General features: G+C 39.9%; 1 protein-coding gene across 1 annotated transcript in view; it reads right to left on the bottom strand.

Moving 5' to 3' along the window:
- Positions 1-497: 497 nt before the first annotated feature.
- The window catches only part of HELZ (helicase with zinc finger), a 3,197,037-nt gene continuing 3,179,743 nt past the window's right edge, over positions 498-17,791 (bottom strand). The window contains exon 31 of the mRNA XM_044085095.1: positions 498-2,278. Coding sequence (XP_043941030.1) covers positions 1,950-2,278 — 329 coding nt within the window. The 3' untranslated portion in view covers positions 498-1,949. The remainder of the gene's footprint in view (positions 2,279-17,791) is intronic.

The following is a 17,791-nucleotide window of genomic DNA, read 5'->3' as shown; positions in this document are numbered from 1 at the left end:
TCAGCTGCATGACATGACGTCATGGAAGAAGGGACAGCAACCGATGCAGGACCCAAGACTTTGTTAATCAGGCCGACTGAGAGCAACCTGCCAGCAGATTACCCACATGTAATTACTGCAACAGTGAAACACAAAGAACATCTACTCAACAGCATCTTCAAAGAAGCAGACTATCACCACCAGTGAAAGAAAAGACTGGTCGAAACACAAATGGAAATGGAAAATATAAGATGCATTCAACAGTTGAGCATGCTTACTGTGCAGCTTCCTAGTGAAGATGTCAAATGAACTATGAACAGAAATGCTAAATATTTACTATGTAATAAAAACTTGAAATATTTTTAGCTTTGAAGTACAATTTTAACAAATTTCCATTTACTATGATACAGAACAACTTGAATAATTCTTGTTAAATAAAAATGTTAAAAGGTTTGTCTTTATATTAAATGTAAACTAGTATTTTACATAGCAGTCTAAGTTATATACTCCAGACAGTCTTATGGTGGGTATCTCAGTATGTATTTATTTTCAAAAGGAGTTTTAGCTAAACAAGAATAAAAGTTAGGAATTGTGATGCTATTTAAACAGATCTAATTGTAGTTTAGATTAAAACTCCCCCAAATTTTTTGTACTGTTAGAGAAATATTTCAAAACAGAACAGCTACCAAAATATTAGCATTTCTTTGAGTATGTTGCATTTAATATAAACATCAAATATATAACAAAATAATTACAGAGAAGGCTAAAACCCGCACATATATTCATATAATTTGAGACCAGTGATGGAGTAAAAGCCAAATTACAAACATTTACACATGCATAGTAAAGAAAAAAAGTACTTTACTAAATTCACACTGTTAAATAGTTAATTATTCTATGAAGCACCAACATACCTAAAATTGCTTCAGCTCCATGAATTTTTTAAAATTATTCAAATTAAAATTAAAACAAGCATATGTAATTAGCTTGTTGGGAAAAAATAAAAAGCATTGTCTGCAGATATACTAAGGGACGATATATTTTTCTTTTCATTTTTTCTGCAAATTTCTGAAAGCAATGTTGTATAAGAATACACTATTTATTACTGTACAACTCTACAGTGGATAGTTACAAAGCCACATAATACAAACTTCAAAACCCGCAATATGATCAAATTCTAATGGTGCAACACAACATTCCTTGAAGACAACAGATAAAACTGATAAAATATCGGCAGTGTTCAAGACTATGTTTCTGAGTTAAAATTTATATATGAAATGCATAAAAAAACAATGCGGCTTGAAAACTTAAAAGAGTAAGATGATCATGAAACTAGAAACTAAAAAAATAATTGTAGTATGCAGACTGCAGATCAGGACACTTGCAATTGTAGGATTAGAATTCTTTTTATAGCATTTATAGAATGCAGACCCTTTAAGGACAAAAAAAAATAGTTAAGTGATTTAAGCAGAAAAAAATACATCTGTACATAAACTGGTAATTTCTGTTACAGAAACCCAGCATTATAAGCTATTCAATTTGAAAAATAGTATTGGAAAATTTAAACACTACTTACAATTCTTTTTTTCCAACTTTTTTCATTTTTTATCAACTTTTTCATTTTGTTTTTATAACTTTTTCATTTTTTTAGTATGCAGCACAGATTGATTTCCTTTCTGCATTTTTGTTAACACAGTTAACTGCTTTGTTGCCAGTACAATGCAACACACATATACCTTTTATAAACAAAGTAATGAAAATATTTTTTATCATAAATGCTCTTGTTAAACTTTTATTCTTCATCAAAATATAAATTAAAATATTAAAAAGAAAAATTTTTAAAGATGCACATGTAGCAGCAGAGCAGTTAACTGGGGACATTTTAACAAGCAAGTAAAATACTTTTCAAACTACAAATGAAATATACCTTTGCATTTATCCCAAATACAGAGCAAACAACCTACTATTTTTCAATTAAAATATGAGTAGTACCCATTGCTACCTGAAGAACTACCTATGCTGAGCTCCTGAAACAAAGACAAAGGGTCACTATTCTTTTTTGGCTGATCAGGTGGGGGTTTGGGTTTTGGTGGTGCACGAAGTGCACTAGCGTATGACATGGTGGGCTTATTACCACCAGGGTTTTGCTGGCTGCAATTGGATTCAGCAATTTGTTTGTTAGGCATAAGTGGTGGGAACTGACCAAGATGCTGTAACATGTTGTAGTTAAATGAATTAGGCAAATGCAGGTTTTCAGTTTTCAGAAGGTCCTCAGGAGGTCTCACAGTCTTTGATGGAGCTGCAAAACAAAAGAAAAATGCCACATCAAAGGGTGTGAACAAAAGACAACATAGCAACAGTGTAAAAGTTTCCAAGGAGAGTTATGTCTAGTTCACTTTACTATCATCCAATTCATTAGAAATATATCAAATGTGACAGAAGAATTAAAAATGTTAAATAACTGGTACTCACCTGCCCATCTCAGCCTAACAAACCAAACATCTGTTCCATCAGGGCCAGCAAATGGCCCCATAAAAACTTTCTTGAATGGTAAGCTCAGTGAAAAATTATTAGACAGACACAACACACTTTTGCTTGTGATGACATTTTTGGTACAAAAATCAAGCAAAAGCATTTATGACAGCGGAACTAAAGTATGATGCACCTTGTCCTAGTGCAGAATGTTTAATTTCCTGTTTAGTCCTACCAAGCATATTAGTCACTTGTTCTCACATTGATTATAATAATTTCCATATGCTAATACCTTAGTTTTCCAAAGCATAGTTGCACCTTTTCATGACATTTCTATATCTATTCTTTAATTTCAACTCCTCACTCAACTTCACCTTTCATAACCAAACAGTTTTAATACAGCAAACTCAGTTATTTAATTAACTGCTTGATACCATGGGGTGGATACACTAGTGGCAGTGTTTTGGGTTAAGCTTGTATCTGCCATCTAGAATTAATCTTTCCATGGAAAACTTTAACCCAAAAATATTTAAACATCCCAATTCAAATGAAGTTAAAAATATATGTGTTTATCAAATTAAATTATTTTTCAAGGGATATTTGTTAAAGAACCTTATTTCACTATCAGCTTTATCTTTTGCTCAGCATATACTGGTTGGTATCTGCTAAACATACCATTATAAATTCATGATTTGACTAAGCATTAAATGCCATTAACTAATACCCACTGAATAAATAGTTAGGTACAAAACATTATGCTATGTGTTGCGTTTTTAGCAATCTTGCATCAAATAATAGTACAGCAGCAAAACAAACCACTTCAGTGAAAAAAAGTCAAAACTAGTACTAAAACTCCCTTGAAACTAGTCATTTCTTGCAATGAATTATAAACAAAGATATTAATCAATATCTCAATATATCTGTTGTAGACCACCTCCTCCCCATAAAGGGTACTTACTCATTAACACCATATTAACAAAAGAATAATCCTCTTTCTACACCACAATTTACCTCAGCTCTTCTCTTCAGTAGTTCTGCAGTCATCTTCTCAACAGTCAAGACAAAGTACAGTTGTGTACACTTACCATAAATGTAGATGTTCGAGTGTATTCGTTGTTGCAATCATTACATTTGGGTAATCTGCTGGCAGGTTGCCAGCAGTCAGCCTGATTAACAAAGTCTTGGGTCCTGCATCAGTTGCTGTCCCTTCCTCCATGACGTCAGGGGTATAAAAAGTACAGTTTTGTACCTACCATAAATGTAGATGTCCGATAGGTATGCATCTGCAGTCATCACATATGGGTTGTCCTGCCTCAGGCAGCCCTTCAGTCGTCCGGATTCCAAAGTCTGGGTCTGGCGTCGGCTGATGTCACCCTTTCCCCGACGTCAGAGCGCCTGGGGTATAAAAGCGTCAGCCGACGCCATCTTCCTCAGTGTTTCTTGCCCCAGATGCCAGGTGCCCTCAAAGGAAGGCTAAATTTGGAGGAAAGCAATAAATTCCAAACATGCACAGAAATATATATGTGTATATATATATATATATATATATATATATATATATATATATATATGTATATATATATATACATATATATATATAAAAAACAAATACACCATAATTGATAACCCCAGCTAGCTATAAGAGGGAAAAGTACCCAATAAATACCAAAGAGGGGAAGGAGGGAGGGTAAACCTGACTGCAGATGCATACCTATCGGACATCTGCATTTATGGTAGGTACAAAACTGTACTATGTCCTTCAAGGATGCATCTGCAGTCATCACATATGGGTAGAATACCATAGCCAATCTGAGGGTGGAGGATCTATGTAAAGGATGGTGTAGCTAAAATGCCCTGCAGGACTGCCGTAGCAAAGCCTGCTCTGGATCTGGAATATAAAGGTAAATTGTAATGCTTGGAAAATGTATGCACGGAGCTCCATGTAGCAGCTTCTAAAATGTCCTTGGTAGCCACCCCTCTTAAGAAGGCTGTGGAGGTGGCTGTGGCTCTGGTGGAATGAGGTCTAATGTTAGCTGGCACAGTTTTTCCATGAAAGGAATAACAGAAACGAATGCAATTCCCTATCCATTTTGAAATTGTCTGTTTGGAAATTGCTTTTCCTTGTGCACCAGCAGCATATGCTACCAACAGCTGGTCAGTTTTTCTGTAGCTTTTAGTTCTGTCCAAGTAGTAGCCCAACTGTCTGTGCATGTCCAGGGTGTGCAGAAGTTTCTCCCCTTTGTTTTGTGGATTTGGAAAGAAGGTAGGCAGGTGAATAGCTTCGTTTAATGAGACCCTGGATACCACCTTTGGCATAAATGAGGGATTGGTTCTCAATGAGACTCTGTCCTGATGAAAAATAAGAAATGGCTGTACTGCCATGAGGGCCTATAACTCAGATACTCTTCCTGCTGAGGTTATGGCCAGAAGGAAGGCAGTCTTCCAAGACAGGAACTGTAGTTCTGCAGACGCTGCTGGTTCAAAGGGAGGCAGAGTTAGTTTTTCCAACACGAAGTTAAGGTCCCAAGTAGGCACTGGAGGTTTCCTTGGAGGATTGATGTTTTTAATTCCTCTTAGAAACTGTCTTAGGAGAGGATGAGAAAAGACAGGTGGATCAGTATTGTACTCTGCTGAAATTGCTGAAGCATGAATTTCAATGGAAGAGTAAGACAGGCCATTGTGGAGCATTTCTGCCAAGTATTCCAGGATATGTGCCATGTTCATCACTGTCGCATCTAGGCCCTTAGTGGCGCTCCAAGTGTGAAATCTTTTCCATTTTGCTGAATATGCCTTTCTTGTGGAAGGCCGGCGAACTTCCATGATGATATCCTTCACTCTCTTGGATAGCTTATCCTGAGGAGGAGTCAAGGTATTTTCCAGGCTGTTAGTTGCAAGATTTTCAGGTTGGAATGCAGAGTTTTGTAATTGTGCTGTGTCAGGAGAAGTGGCCATTGAGGAAGAGGCCATGGTTCTTTAACAGTGGGTACCAGTGCTGTCTTGGCCAGTCCAGAGCTATCAGAATCACTTTTGGCTGCTCTGTCCTGATCTTCAGTAAGACCTTGGTCATTAGTGGAAGAGGTGGAAATGCATACACTGTTAGAGTTCTGCAGCTGAAAGAGAGGGCGTCCACTTTCCATGCTTGTGGGTGGTATGTCCTTGAGCAGAATTTCTTCAGCTGATGATTGTGGGGAGAGGCAAAAAGATCTATGTCCGGCCTTCCCCATGATTGTGTTATCTGTAGAAAGATGTCTGGGTGCAGCATCCATTCGTGTGCATCCATGATATTTCTGCTTAAGCTGTCCGCCAGTATATTGTCTTTTCCTGGCACAAACTGGGATTGCAGCTCTATATTGAGTTTCAAGGAAAGTTCCCATAGATTCATTGCCAGTCTGCAGAGAGGGTAGGAATGGGTGCCTCCTTGCTTGTTTATGTACCACATAACTGTGGTGTTGTCTGTCCTTATTAGCAGGTGGCCTTGATGCAGAAAGAGTTTGAAGGCCTCGATTGCATGTATCACTGCCAGCATTTCCTTTTGGTTTATGTGCATGCGTAGCTCCTTTTGTGACCATAGACCTTGAATACATCTGCCCTCCATGTGTGCTCTCCAACCGTGGTCTGAAGCGTCCGTTGTAATGGTTTGGCTGGCTATTGGTTTGCTGAAGGGCAGACCCCTGTTTGACTGGCTTGCTTGAGCCCACCACAGAAATTCCTTTTGGAGGCATGGAATGAGTGGGATCAAAGTTTCTAAGCTGTGACTGTGCTGAGTCCATAAACTCCTTAGGTACCATTGTAGTTTCCTCATATGCAGCCTTGCTTGTGGAATCAGAAGAATGCAAGATGCCATGTAACCCAGGGCCTGCAGGATTTTCCTTGCAGTCAGCTGAGTTTGTCTTGTCAGATTCTTGAAGTAATCCGGTAGTTGTCTTTGTTTTTCTTCTGTGAGAAAAGCCATTTGGGTGGTTGTGTCTAGATCCGCACCCAGAAAAGTTATTTTTTTGGGATGGAACAAGTCTTGATTTGTGAATGTTGACTGTATATCCCAAGGCCTGCAGTAGGTGTATGGCATAATTCAAGTCCTTTACCAAAGTTTGTTGGCTGTCCGCTTGTATAAGGCAGTCGTCCAGATATGGGTATATTTGAATCCCCTGAAGTCTGCAGTGTGCAATTACTGATGCCAGGCATTTCGTGAATACTCTGGGCGCAGTATATAAGCCAAAGGGCAATGCTGAGAATTGATAATGCTCTGAATCTGCAAGAAATCTGAGGTGTCTTCTGCAACTTTGTCTGATAGGGACATGCAGGTATGCCTCCTTGAGGTCTAGAGTCACCAGCCAAGACCCCTTGCCCAGCATGGGAAGGAGTTGCTGTAGAGTCAGCATTTTGAATTTTGGCACAATGAGATAAGTATTCAGTGCGGACAAGTCGAGAATAGGCCTCCATTGGTTTTCTTTTCTTGGAACAAGGAATAGTCTGGAATAAAATCCTTGGCCTTGTTCTGAAAGAGGAACCCTTTCTATAGCTTTCATTTGCATTAAGCTGGAGATTTGTTTCAAAGCCTCTGCCCTTTGATTTGGTGGCAGGTCTGGCATGCCTTTTCTTTTTGGCAATGTGTGAAAATGGAACCTGTATCCTTTGTCTTTTATTTGCAGTGTCCATTTGTCTCTTGTAATACTTTGCCAATTTTCTGAGAATAAAGAAAGCTTTCAGCCCAAAGGTGCTTCTAATTGAGCCCTGGTTGGCGGAGTCAAAGCAAAGTCATTGAGTCTGTCCTTGTGCAGCAGTTGTAGGTCCTGCACTACCTCTCTGGTTGGGAGGCTGCCATTGACGTCCTCTGTAGGAGCCTCTAGCTTGCCCTCTACCTCTGGCACGCCTGTTCTTGCCTCATTGAAATCTTTCTGTGCCCGGAAAGGACCAATTCTTGGTAGGCCAATTTCTGCTGAATCTTGGTGGTTGGACTTGTAGAAAATCTTTGACCGTTTGTACAGATTTTGCCTTTTCCTCAAATTTCTTTAAGACCTCCTGAGCAGTGGAGCCAAATAACTTTTGCTTTTCCAGTGGAGCATCCAGAAGCTTAGCTTTAACATGGTCTGGCAGAGATTGTTCCTTCAGCCAAGCATGCCTACGTATGACTGCACCTGTCATAGCTGACCTACATGAAGCTTCCAATGCATCATAACCACACTGCAAGAAATGGTTGCTAACCTGCTGGGAGTTATGTACCAGATCCTGAAGTGATTTGCGATCTAGGGTTCAGGTGAAGACAGTTTCTTATGCAATTCATCTAACAAATACTCTTGGTACTGTATCATATGAAATTGACAATTTAATGCCCTCATAGAAAGAGTAGCAGAAGTATACACTTTTTTACCCCATCTCTCTAAAGCCCTGGACTCCCTTTCAGAGGGGAGTGGATTTTTAGTAGTGGCAGCTGCAACCCCTTTAGGGCCCTGGGAAATAGTTTCTGGATCAGCAGAGTGGGCCTTGTAAAGAAAATGATGCGAGTCCAGGACCCTGTAGTACCTATCGGGTTTGACAGGGGCCGGAGGAAGAGTGTCAGGGGTTATGCTAGAGTACACATCATCAATGACATTCAAAACAGGAGGAATAGCCAAAGGTCTATGCTGAGGTAAATGCAGAAAAGTTCTTAATCTTTTCCTGGAATCAGAGAATTCCTGGCCCTGCCATTTGAAATGCTCTCTCATAGTGTGAAGGGTCTCCCCGAAGGATAGTTCTTCAGGAGGGGAGGCCGAGGGGATAGATTTCTCTGCATCAGAATCCTCGTAGGCCGAAAAAGCCTCCTCCTGGTAGTCCGAGAGAGCAGAGCCATCAGAGGCCTCCTCTGAGGAGTGGGGATCAGAGGGCTCAACCCTGGGCCTTTTGTCTAGAGGAGGTTGAGAGCCCCTAATTAAGGAAATAAGGTCCTCTGCTAAAGTTAGAATCTGTGAACTAGTAGTGGGTCCCTGAGGAATAACCCTGGGAGGCATAGCTTTTGTGTGTTTAGCAGCTTTAGCCCTGGTGAATGCCTTTATGGACATGGATGCAGGAGGCCTGGCTGCACCACGTGCTGGTGTAGTTTTGTCTAGAGGAATGGTGTCGGAAGTTTCCAAGACACCAGTTTCTGAAGGAAATTCAATAACCGACTCAGCAGGGACCTCTGGGGCCGAGGTTGTCGGTTGAGCGGTTTCGGGGGTCGGAAGTACCAAGGACTCGGTTTCAGCCGAGACCGAGACACTCGCGGTAGGCCTGGCCATGGTTTCAGCCGAAACTGCGGCCCCCGTGTGTCGGTCCTTGTCCTTCCATTTCTTTGTTAAATGTGAAGTCGGAGTCTCCGACGGCATATTGTACGAAAAACTAGCCCCAAAAAATTCCTCTGCAAACTCCGCCCGACGTCTAAGAGTGCGTCGGTTGAAGGAAGCACAGGCTGAACAGGCCGAGACGTCGTGGTCTGGGCCTAGGCAGGGGAGGCAGTAAGAGTGGAAATCCTTATGAGGTATTTGTTTCCCACAAGTTAAGCAATTATTAACTTTATCTGACATCGGCTGAGGCAAGAAAGAGTCCCCAACGGGGTACTTAGCTTTTGAAGTCTTCGGTAGCTGAATTACAGGAGCTGGCCGACCGGCACTTGCGAACTGCTTCTGCTTTGGGCACCACGTGGCAAGAAAGACTGAGGAAGATGGCGTCGGCTGACGCTTTTATACCCCAGGTGCTCTGACGTCGGGGAAAGGGCGACATCAGCCGACACCGGACCCAGACTTTGGAATCCGGCCGACCGAAGGGCTGCCTGAGGCAGGACAACCCATATGTGATGACTGCAGATGCATCCTTGAAGGACATCATGCATCCGACGCCATTACATCAGTTTTTCTTGTCCCAGATGTCAGGTGCCCCCCTAATGGGGAGCAAATAAAATTAAACACACAAAAATATACCTCCAGCCAAAAGCAAATACACCAAAAAGGCTTTTAAGCATAGTAAAAGAAAGTAGAGGTATAAGCCAGAGAAAAGTAGGGGGCTGGAGGGAGGATAACCAGGACTGCAACAGTGAATATACTCGAACATCTACATTTATGATAAGTGTACACAACTGTACTGTGTTCTTTGTGTTTCACTGTTGCAGTCATTACATTTGGGTAGATTCCCAAAGCTATGGTTGGGAGGACAGTATTAGGGCCAGTTATAAGGCCCTGCAAGACAGCAGTGGCAAAGCCAGCTCCGGATTTAGAGAAAACTGGTAAATGATAATGCTTGGTGAAAGTATGTACAGAACTCCAGGTAGCAGCTTCTAGAATATCCCTGGTAGCAACACCTCTGAGAAAGGCTGCAGAAGTAGATGTAGCCCTGGTGGAGTGAGATCTGATCCTCTGGGGGACAGGTTTTCCATAGTGCTTATAGCAGAAATTAATGCAATGGCTTATCCATTTAGAAATTATTTGTTTTGAAATAGCCTTCTCCTTTGCACCTGCAGCAAATGCTACCAGCAATTGTTCGGATTTTCTTCGAGAAGATTTTGTCCTGCCCAAGTAGAATCTATGTTGTCTGTGCACATCCAAGGAATGCAGAATCCATTCCCCTTTGTTCTGTGGATTGGGAAAGAAAGTTGGCAAATGAATGGACTGATTAAGAGCCACACTGGAAACCACCTTGGGCATGAAGGATGGATTGGTTCTCAGAGATACCCTGTCCGCATGAAAGATGATGAAAGGCTCCATTGCCATAAGGGCCTGTAATTCAGATATCCTTCTAGCTGAAGTGATTGCTAAAAGGAAGGTTGTTTTCCAAGAAAGAAATTTTAAGTCTGCAGTAGCAGCTGGCCTGAAAGAAGGTAGAGTGAGCTTCTCCAAAACAAAGTTAAGGTCCCAGGCAGGGGTAGGAGCTCTCCTGGGTGGTCTCAAGTTCTTTGCCCCTCTGAGATACTGCTTGAGCAGGGGATGAGAGAAGAGGGGTGGTTCTGTGTTATAGTGAGCTGAAATAGCTGAAGCGTGGATTTTAATAGAGGAAAAAGACAGGCCCTTGTGAAGCATCTCAGTTAAGTATTGCAAAATCTGAGGTAAATTGGGGGCTGCTGTGCTCATCCCTAAAGACTGGTTCCAGGCACAGAGTCTTTTCCATTTGTCAGCATAAGATTTTCTAGTACTAGGTCTTCTCGCCTCCAAGATGACATCCATCACAGGTTTGCTGAGGGGTGGTAAGAGTGAATTTAAGTGCTTGGTAATTTTAAAAGGACGTCATTGAGACTGTTTACCATAGGGGGGTGTCTTGTTGTTTCCAGATTTGGAAGTGGAGGCCCCCCATTGCTTAGTTCTGAGAGTCCCCTGGGACTGAAACCTGTTGCTTTTGGTGTGCCTGGGTTTGGCTTGAGAGGATCTGGTAGGAGCTGGAAAAGACCAATTCTTAGTAGGCCAGTACCTACTAAATCTTGGAGGTTGCACTTGTAAGAAATCATTAACAGTTTGCATAGATTTAGCTTTTTCTTCCATCTTTTTTTAGAACTTCTTCAGCCTTATTGCCAAACAGGCAATTCTGATTTAAAGGAGCATCCAAAAATTTTGCTTGAACATGATCAGGCAAAGATTGCTCCTTAAGCCAAGCATGCCTTCTAAGCACAGACCCAGTAAAAGCAGCCCTGCAGGAGGCCTCTAAAGAATCAAAACCACATTGCAAAGTATGTTTTCCAACTTGTTCAGCAGAATGCAATAAATCCTGTAAATCTTTATTTTCCACACAGTCAGGTAACAACATCATTTTCTGTTTAAGCAGTCCAATAATATGTTGTTGGTATTTTAACATATAAAATTGGCAGTTTAAAGCCCTAATTGCCAAGGTTGCAGAAATATAAACCTTTTTACCCCATCTATTCAACGCCCTGGAGTCTCTATCAGAAGGGGTAGAATTTTTAGCAGTAGAAGCCTTAATGCTTCTGGGGCCATGAGAAATGGTTTCTGGATCTGCAACAGGATTTTAGAAAAGGAATGTGTGGGACTCAGGAACCCTGTAGTATCTGTTAGGTTTACTTAGGAGCCGGAGGCAGGGAATCGGGCCATACTGGACATTGAAAACATATCAACAATGTCTAGTAGAGGAGGTATTGCCAAAGGCCTATGCTGAAGTAGAAGAAGGAAATCCCTAAGCCTCTTTTTTGAATCAGAAAATTCCTGACTTTCCCAGTGGAAATGCTCCCTTAAGGTATGTAAAGCTTCCCCAAAAGAAAAATCCTCAGGAGTGGAAGCAGAGGGAATGGAATCCTCTGCATCAGAATCCTCATAAGTAGGTATGGACAAATCCAGGACATTAGAAGAATCAGAAGAAACAGAATCCTGATCAAAAGATTAATAATCAAGCTCAGGCCTAGGCCTCTTTTGGGGGGGAAGGGTTTGACTACCCCTGATTAGAGTAATTAGAACTTTGGCCATTTTGATCATTTGTTTTTTAGGCATAGGGGCCTGAACATGTGGCCTGGGCGTCGTTTTTTTTAGACATAGATCGAGATTTAGGCCTTAGTAATGAAGGTGAAGTCGATTTAATATGCAAGTCTGTAGGCCTGAATATACCCTCACAAGCCAGTGCCTGCACAGTGGCTCCGGACCCATCAAGGTAGAGACATCCGCGGGTTCCATAGATGATGCATCTCGCAGCATACCGGACTCCGAATGGGTCTCAGTAGAGGCCTGCGAATCAGAAGTAGCGGGTATCAGGGGCTGTGAAAGCACCTCACTGAGTACCAGTGAACTGGTGACTAGCTTAGGAGAAGCGTCGTCGGCAGATTTGGACCTCTGCGGCCTGTCTCTGTCTTTATCTTTGCGTTTTTTCAGAATTCCGGTAGTCGGATGGCTAACCGACATTTCTGGATAATTAAACAGAGAAACAAAATATTTAGAGGCAAAAATGTACCGATGACGGATAGTGCGCTGATTAAATAAAGCACAAAACCGACAGCAAGGTACGTCGTGGTCAGGGCCTAGGCAAGGAATACAGTAAGAATGAAAATCTTTGTGAGGTATTTGCTTTCCACAAGTAATGCAATTATTAACTTTTGCTGACATCGGCATGGAGCAAGAAAAAGTTTCCCCAATGAGGTACTCAGCTTTAAGTTGAAGACTTCGGTTCTGAAACTCGGAAACGAAAATTTCAGGAGTCAGCCGACTGACACTTACGAACTGCTTCGGGCACTGCACGGCAAGAAAGACAGAAGTAATGGCGTCGAATGCATGTTTTATTCCCCTGACAACATGGAAAAAGGGACAGCAACCGACGTAGGACCCAAGACTTTGTTAATCAGGTCGACTGAGGGCAACCTGCCAGCAGATTACCCAAATGTAAGAAATGCAACAGTGAAACACGAAGAACATACTATTCCTTATTAGAAAATGTACAGTTAAGGGCAACCATTGCCCTATGCTGAGCCAGAGATCAAAAGTCAAATATGCCATAGTGAAAATGCCTGGATTTCTTTCAAAGTCCCTCCTACCACATACAATTAAAACATCAGATTTCAAACTAAACTAGCACTAAGGCAGCTAAATAATCTTTACTGTCCATACTAACAATCCCTATTAGGCAAGCAAATATTGTACTGGTTTGAAAAAATAAAATTAGGTCAACAGACACAAAATTCATTTACCTCAATTCAAGAGTGGCAATAATCAACACTCCCAACTGAACTTGGCTAAACTTTTCAAATACTTCTTCAGACAGACCTTTAAATACAATTCAGTAAAGTGACAACTGTACCCTAGTAACATGCCACATAAAAAAAGTTCTCATTCCCCACCTAATGACCACATGGCATAACAATTCAACTTTAACTCATTATCTAGCAATTCTGCACATCAGTTCTCCGCTATAATAACATATAAACTGCCAATGCTTTTCACCCACAGGCTCATTAAAAAGACAAACACAATTTTCAATCACTCTCCTAGAATAGTGCCAGTCGAATGGAACACAACTACTACTATCACTCCTCCTGCATAAATAACTACCCCTTCCCTTCCTAAGCACGTCTACTATAGAGCCATTACAGTGCCAATGGAAAAAAAAAATTCAGAACCTACTTTATTAGCAGATTTTATGGTTTCTCCAGTTAAGCATTATTCTTTGTCTTAAACAAAAGTTTCTGCCTCATCTTTACTGTTACTATAGCTTTTTCCAAGTGCAGTTCAAGAGTAAAAACAAAATACACAACAAAATTAAACTTGAAACTGCCAAAGGTGCCCCAAGTAAAGAACAAAAATAGCACCACCATGGTTTTGAGATAAAAACAAATCACTTTAATAATAAAACTGTATTAAAAACAGAAGCTTAACAAAAAATAAACGATACAAAAGCCCGTATATAAAATGAGCGCTTTTGGCAATTGCCTTCATCAGATCGTAACTTCCTGTGGCTCTCTCTTGTGAATTAAACTAGGGGCAATCTCTTTTCTGAAATGCCTCTCGATCAACCAATCCTGTTCCTGTTAATCATAGGACATAAAAATGACAGGCCTCCATGCTTCAACCAATGGTTAACCGTCTATTCTTTAGAATGGGTTTTAGTGGAATCATGGTATTCAAGCTGGGATAGAGATCAGCCCTTAGGTTTACAATCCAACCTACTTCACAAGTTTGTTTGATTCTTTATGTCCCCTCCCCTGTTATTTGTGGGAATGGATTCAATAACTTTAAAAACAAATGTAGGTGTAGGATTTGAGGAAATATGACTGGCGAGTACATTTTTAGGGTCTCGGTTTAATATCCCTTAGGATTGTAGAACCCTGTCCTTTAGCACTTGGTCAGTTTTTCCTACATAAAACATGGCACAATTTGGACAGGAAGCTAAATAAACTAAGTGCTGGCTATTGCAAGTGGCATTGACCTCGAAGGAATAATGTCTACCGGAGATGGGATGTACAAAGAAATTACTACTATCAAGAGACGAGCAAGGTTTGCATTTTTCACACTTAAAAGTTCCTTCCTTAGTAAATGTTTTCTTCTGGGAGAATCCATCTTTATCACATAGCAGCGTTTAAATATTCTTATTCTTTAAGACAAACCTTGGTCTGTCACCAACAATGTTCCTTAATTTCTCGTCCTCTGTGAGAATTGGCCAAAACCTCTTAACCACATCACATACCTTTTTACAATCTGTACTATAACTAAGAATGCAGTTAAGTGCATTTCCTTTCTGCCTCTGTTCTATTTTTTCTCCTTGCTCTTTCTTGAAATTTTTATGGGAAAAGTATGGGTATCCTCTCCTTTGTCTTAATTCATCAGCATTAAATCAAGTCATGAGGTCTTTTTCGCTGCATTCTCTATCTTGTAGGTGCTTTTGTACCCTGTTTCATTCTCTTTCGAAGTCAGCATCATCAGTACATAACCTAGATATAGGTAATACTTGGTTCTCCATAATATTTTTGAAAATGAAGCCTGGGTGCATTCTGTTTCTGTGCAAATAGTGATTTTTCCACGTGTTCTTTCTATGCATATTGGTGCTCAATTCCCTTTCATGATATACTTTCAGATTGACATCCAAAAAAATCAATTTCTTCCTTGGAATTATTGACCTTAAATTCTAAAAAAATCAGTGCTCGAGTTTAAATACTCCGTGAATGATATAAGCTGCTCTTCCTCTGAATAAATTTTAAATACTGATCTTATAAAACTTAGTAAGTCGTTAGAATAAAAGGTCTTGTGTTAGCATGCATTTTCTGAAGGATATGAAGTCTGAAACTCAAATGCCTGTCATGTTACAGTGAATTCAATCCTCATTGATTTGCCAAAGAAAACCACAAATTATATGAGAAACAGACAAAAAGTATGAGGCATAAATCTGGACAGTTGTGAGATATGATACTAACTTACTTAGGTAACTCGTAACCAAAATTTTACATTCACTGGGGATGTCTTTTGACTATTTAGATGTGTCCAAAAGTGCTCAATGTTCCTCAAAAATATTACATTTCTCCTCTATGGAACAGGTCTTTTTACTCTTGTATGCTAAAAGAAGGAATGGTTGCTTATTAGTTCTAATACTAATAATGTAACTGAATGCTATTACTAAAAGAGCTAAAATGTTACCTTGATCTCTATTTTTGTTGAAATATTTCCAAAATATATGATTAATTGTGCACAATGTCTTACATATTTACCTGTTGATTAACATCTTAGTTTCAGTACACAATCTTATATCTTCCCCGACTTTTTTAGTTATGTACACAACTCCCTTCAAAGGACTATAATTTGTGCTTCAAGTGGTTTCACATATTTTCTGCAGTTTGTCCAGAGAAATCTTACTGCCAATTTCAAACTACAAAACCTACTATGGCCCTATTGCTTGTTTCAAACAACCAGAACAGCTAAATCCAGAGGATGACATGATTTAAAATGAATCAAAAATTGTTAGAGGTAGTAATAAACAGATGATCAATCCTTATCACCCACACTTAAGCAGTGGGGCCATTTTAAGTGAGCTTTTTTAATACATATTGGGCTTATGATGTTATGTCCCCTTATGGGCTTATCCATGAATTGAGATAAGACGTTTGCTAAGAAAGCATGAAGCAAAACTTGCCTCATTTCTGCAGTCTTAACAGATGCATTCCACTTTGTTTCTGACAGAACATCCAGAGTAAGAATTGTACAGTGACGTAATAAAGAAAAAGCTTAGTAATAGATATATACATGGCCACCTCTAGGTTTAGTTGAACTCTAAAACAGTATGTTTCATTCCTAGTACTGTCAAATTCGAACACTTCTAGATTCTGTATTTATATCCTTGATGTAAATACATACACCACCTCCTCTACTGATATTTTTCCTACAACAATTTTAAATCTTTTAACCAGCAAGAAACAGAATCATTTCATGAGTAACTGTCTAGGTTATTACCCAAATATCACTATTTATCAAGTGTGTATTTCGACACTTTGATACACAAGAAGAATACATTGAATCACCATTTTACTGCCTGGTGTATGGACTTGGGCAAGATATATGTCCTTAGACTTTAGATGTAGTACCATAACATTACTGTGTTCAATGCTGTACATTTGTTTGGATGATGAAGTTAACTCTGAGCTAGTACGACTGACTGAATTTCTGATAGTTGGGAATTCTACTCGGTTTAGTTGGTTGAGTGTTAGGCAATGATGGGTTTTACTTAGAAGATGGGTTGCAATTTTTGCCATTTTATAACAGTGTCCTAGATTTGTTAAAAGAGAGGATTTGTCATTTGTGAGTAAGGGAAAGGATAAGAGCAATAGATATGAGAGGGCAGTGGTCTTTCTAATTTGCAAACTGTATGGAGATGTTTTGTAGAGGAAACCTAGTTTTATATGGGTCTTTCTAATAGCAGTTTGGATGGGCAGGTCAAATTTTAGATGATCTATTATGACCCAAAGTTATTTAGTGTGTGTGACAAACTTCAAGCCTAGTGCTTTGTGCAGATGACATATTAAAGTGATTTTTGTGATCATACTGTTTTGGGGTGACAGGTAGAAGTTTTGTTTTTCTTGGGTTCAAGCAGATTATAATATTGGCTCAGACAATATTTGATGGAGAAGCAGGATTGCTGTGCAACAGCTGTGTAATTGTTTACAGTGAAGGCATGCTAGGAGCTGAGCAGATTATAGTGAAGATATCTGCATAATAAACCAGACAGCCTTGTCCCACTGCATTGTTATGTTGTTTATAAAAATACAGAAAAGGAGAGGACCTAGGTTTGAGCCCTGAGGGACAACAATCACTATGGACAGGTAGAATAATACCATGTTTGCCATTTGACTCACTGTGTCCTATGTAAGAGACAGAGTTTTCAAACCACTTTAGGGAAGAGGTGGGGAGAGTCATAGCTGTAGTTGGTATGACGGGCTGTATCAGATACTTTTGAAAGATCCAGGAATATGGAAGAGACAAGTTTACATTTGTCACTAAGTTCATTAATTGTTTCTTAGAATGAGAAAAGAACTTTAGTGGTGTTATGCGAAGGGAAAAGGCCTTGTCTTGAGAGGAGACTTATCTACAAGGAACTTTAGCACGTGTAAATGTATACATCTAAGGATGTTTGACAAGTGAAAGTGTATGGCTATTGGTCAACAGTAGGATAATTCCACTGACTTTCTTACTTCATGCAGTGAGATAATATTTTTTTTCATAGTTTGGGTACATATCCTACTTTGGACCTGTTAATTAGTATCAATATGGGACAGGCTACAACATCTGCAACAGATGTTAAGTATTCAGCAGGAAGATGGTTGGCTGCTAATGTTATGGGTTTCAAAAGTAGTTTTTGTATTACTTTAGCTGGGACTGTGAAGAGAAAAAGATGTGGTTCCATTCTGAATGAAATGAAGGGTATCTAATAT

Source organism: Protopterus annectens, chromosome 10.part0, assembly GCF_019279795.1.
Source record: "Protopterus annectens isolate FY-2018-M chromosome 10.part0, PAN1.0, whole genome shotgun sequence".
Taxonomy (NCBI): Eukaryota; Metazoa; Chordata; order Ceratodontiformes; family Protopteridae; genus Protopterus; species Protopterus annectens.
The sequence above is the reverse complement of the archived record's forward strand: the minus strand, read 5'-3'. Positions and strand labels throughout refer to the sequence as shown.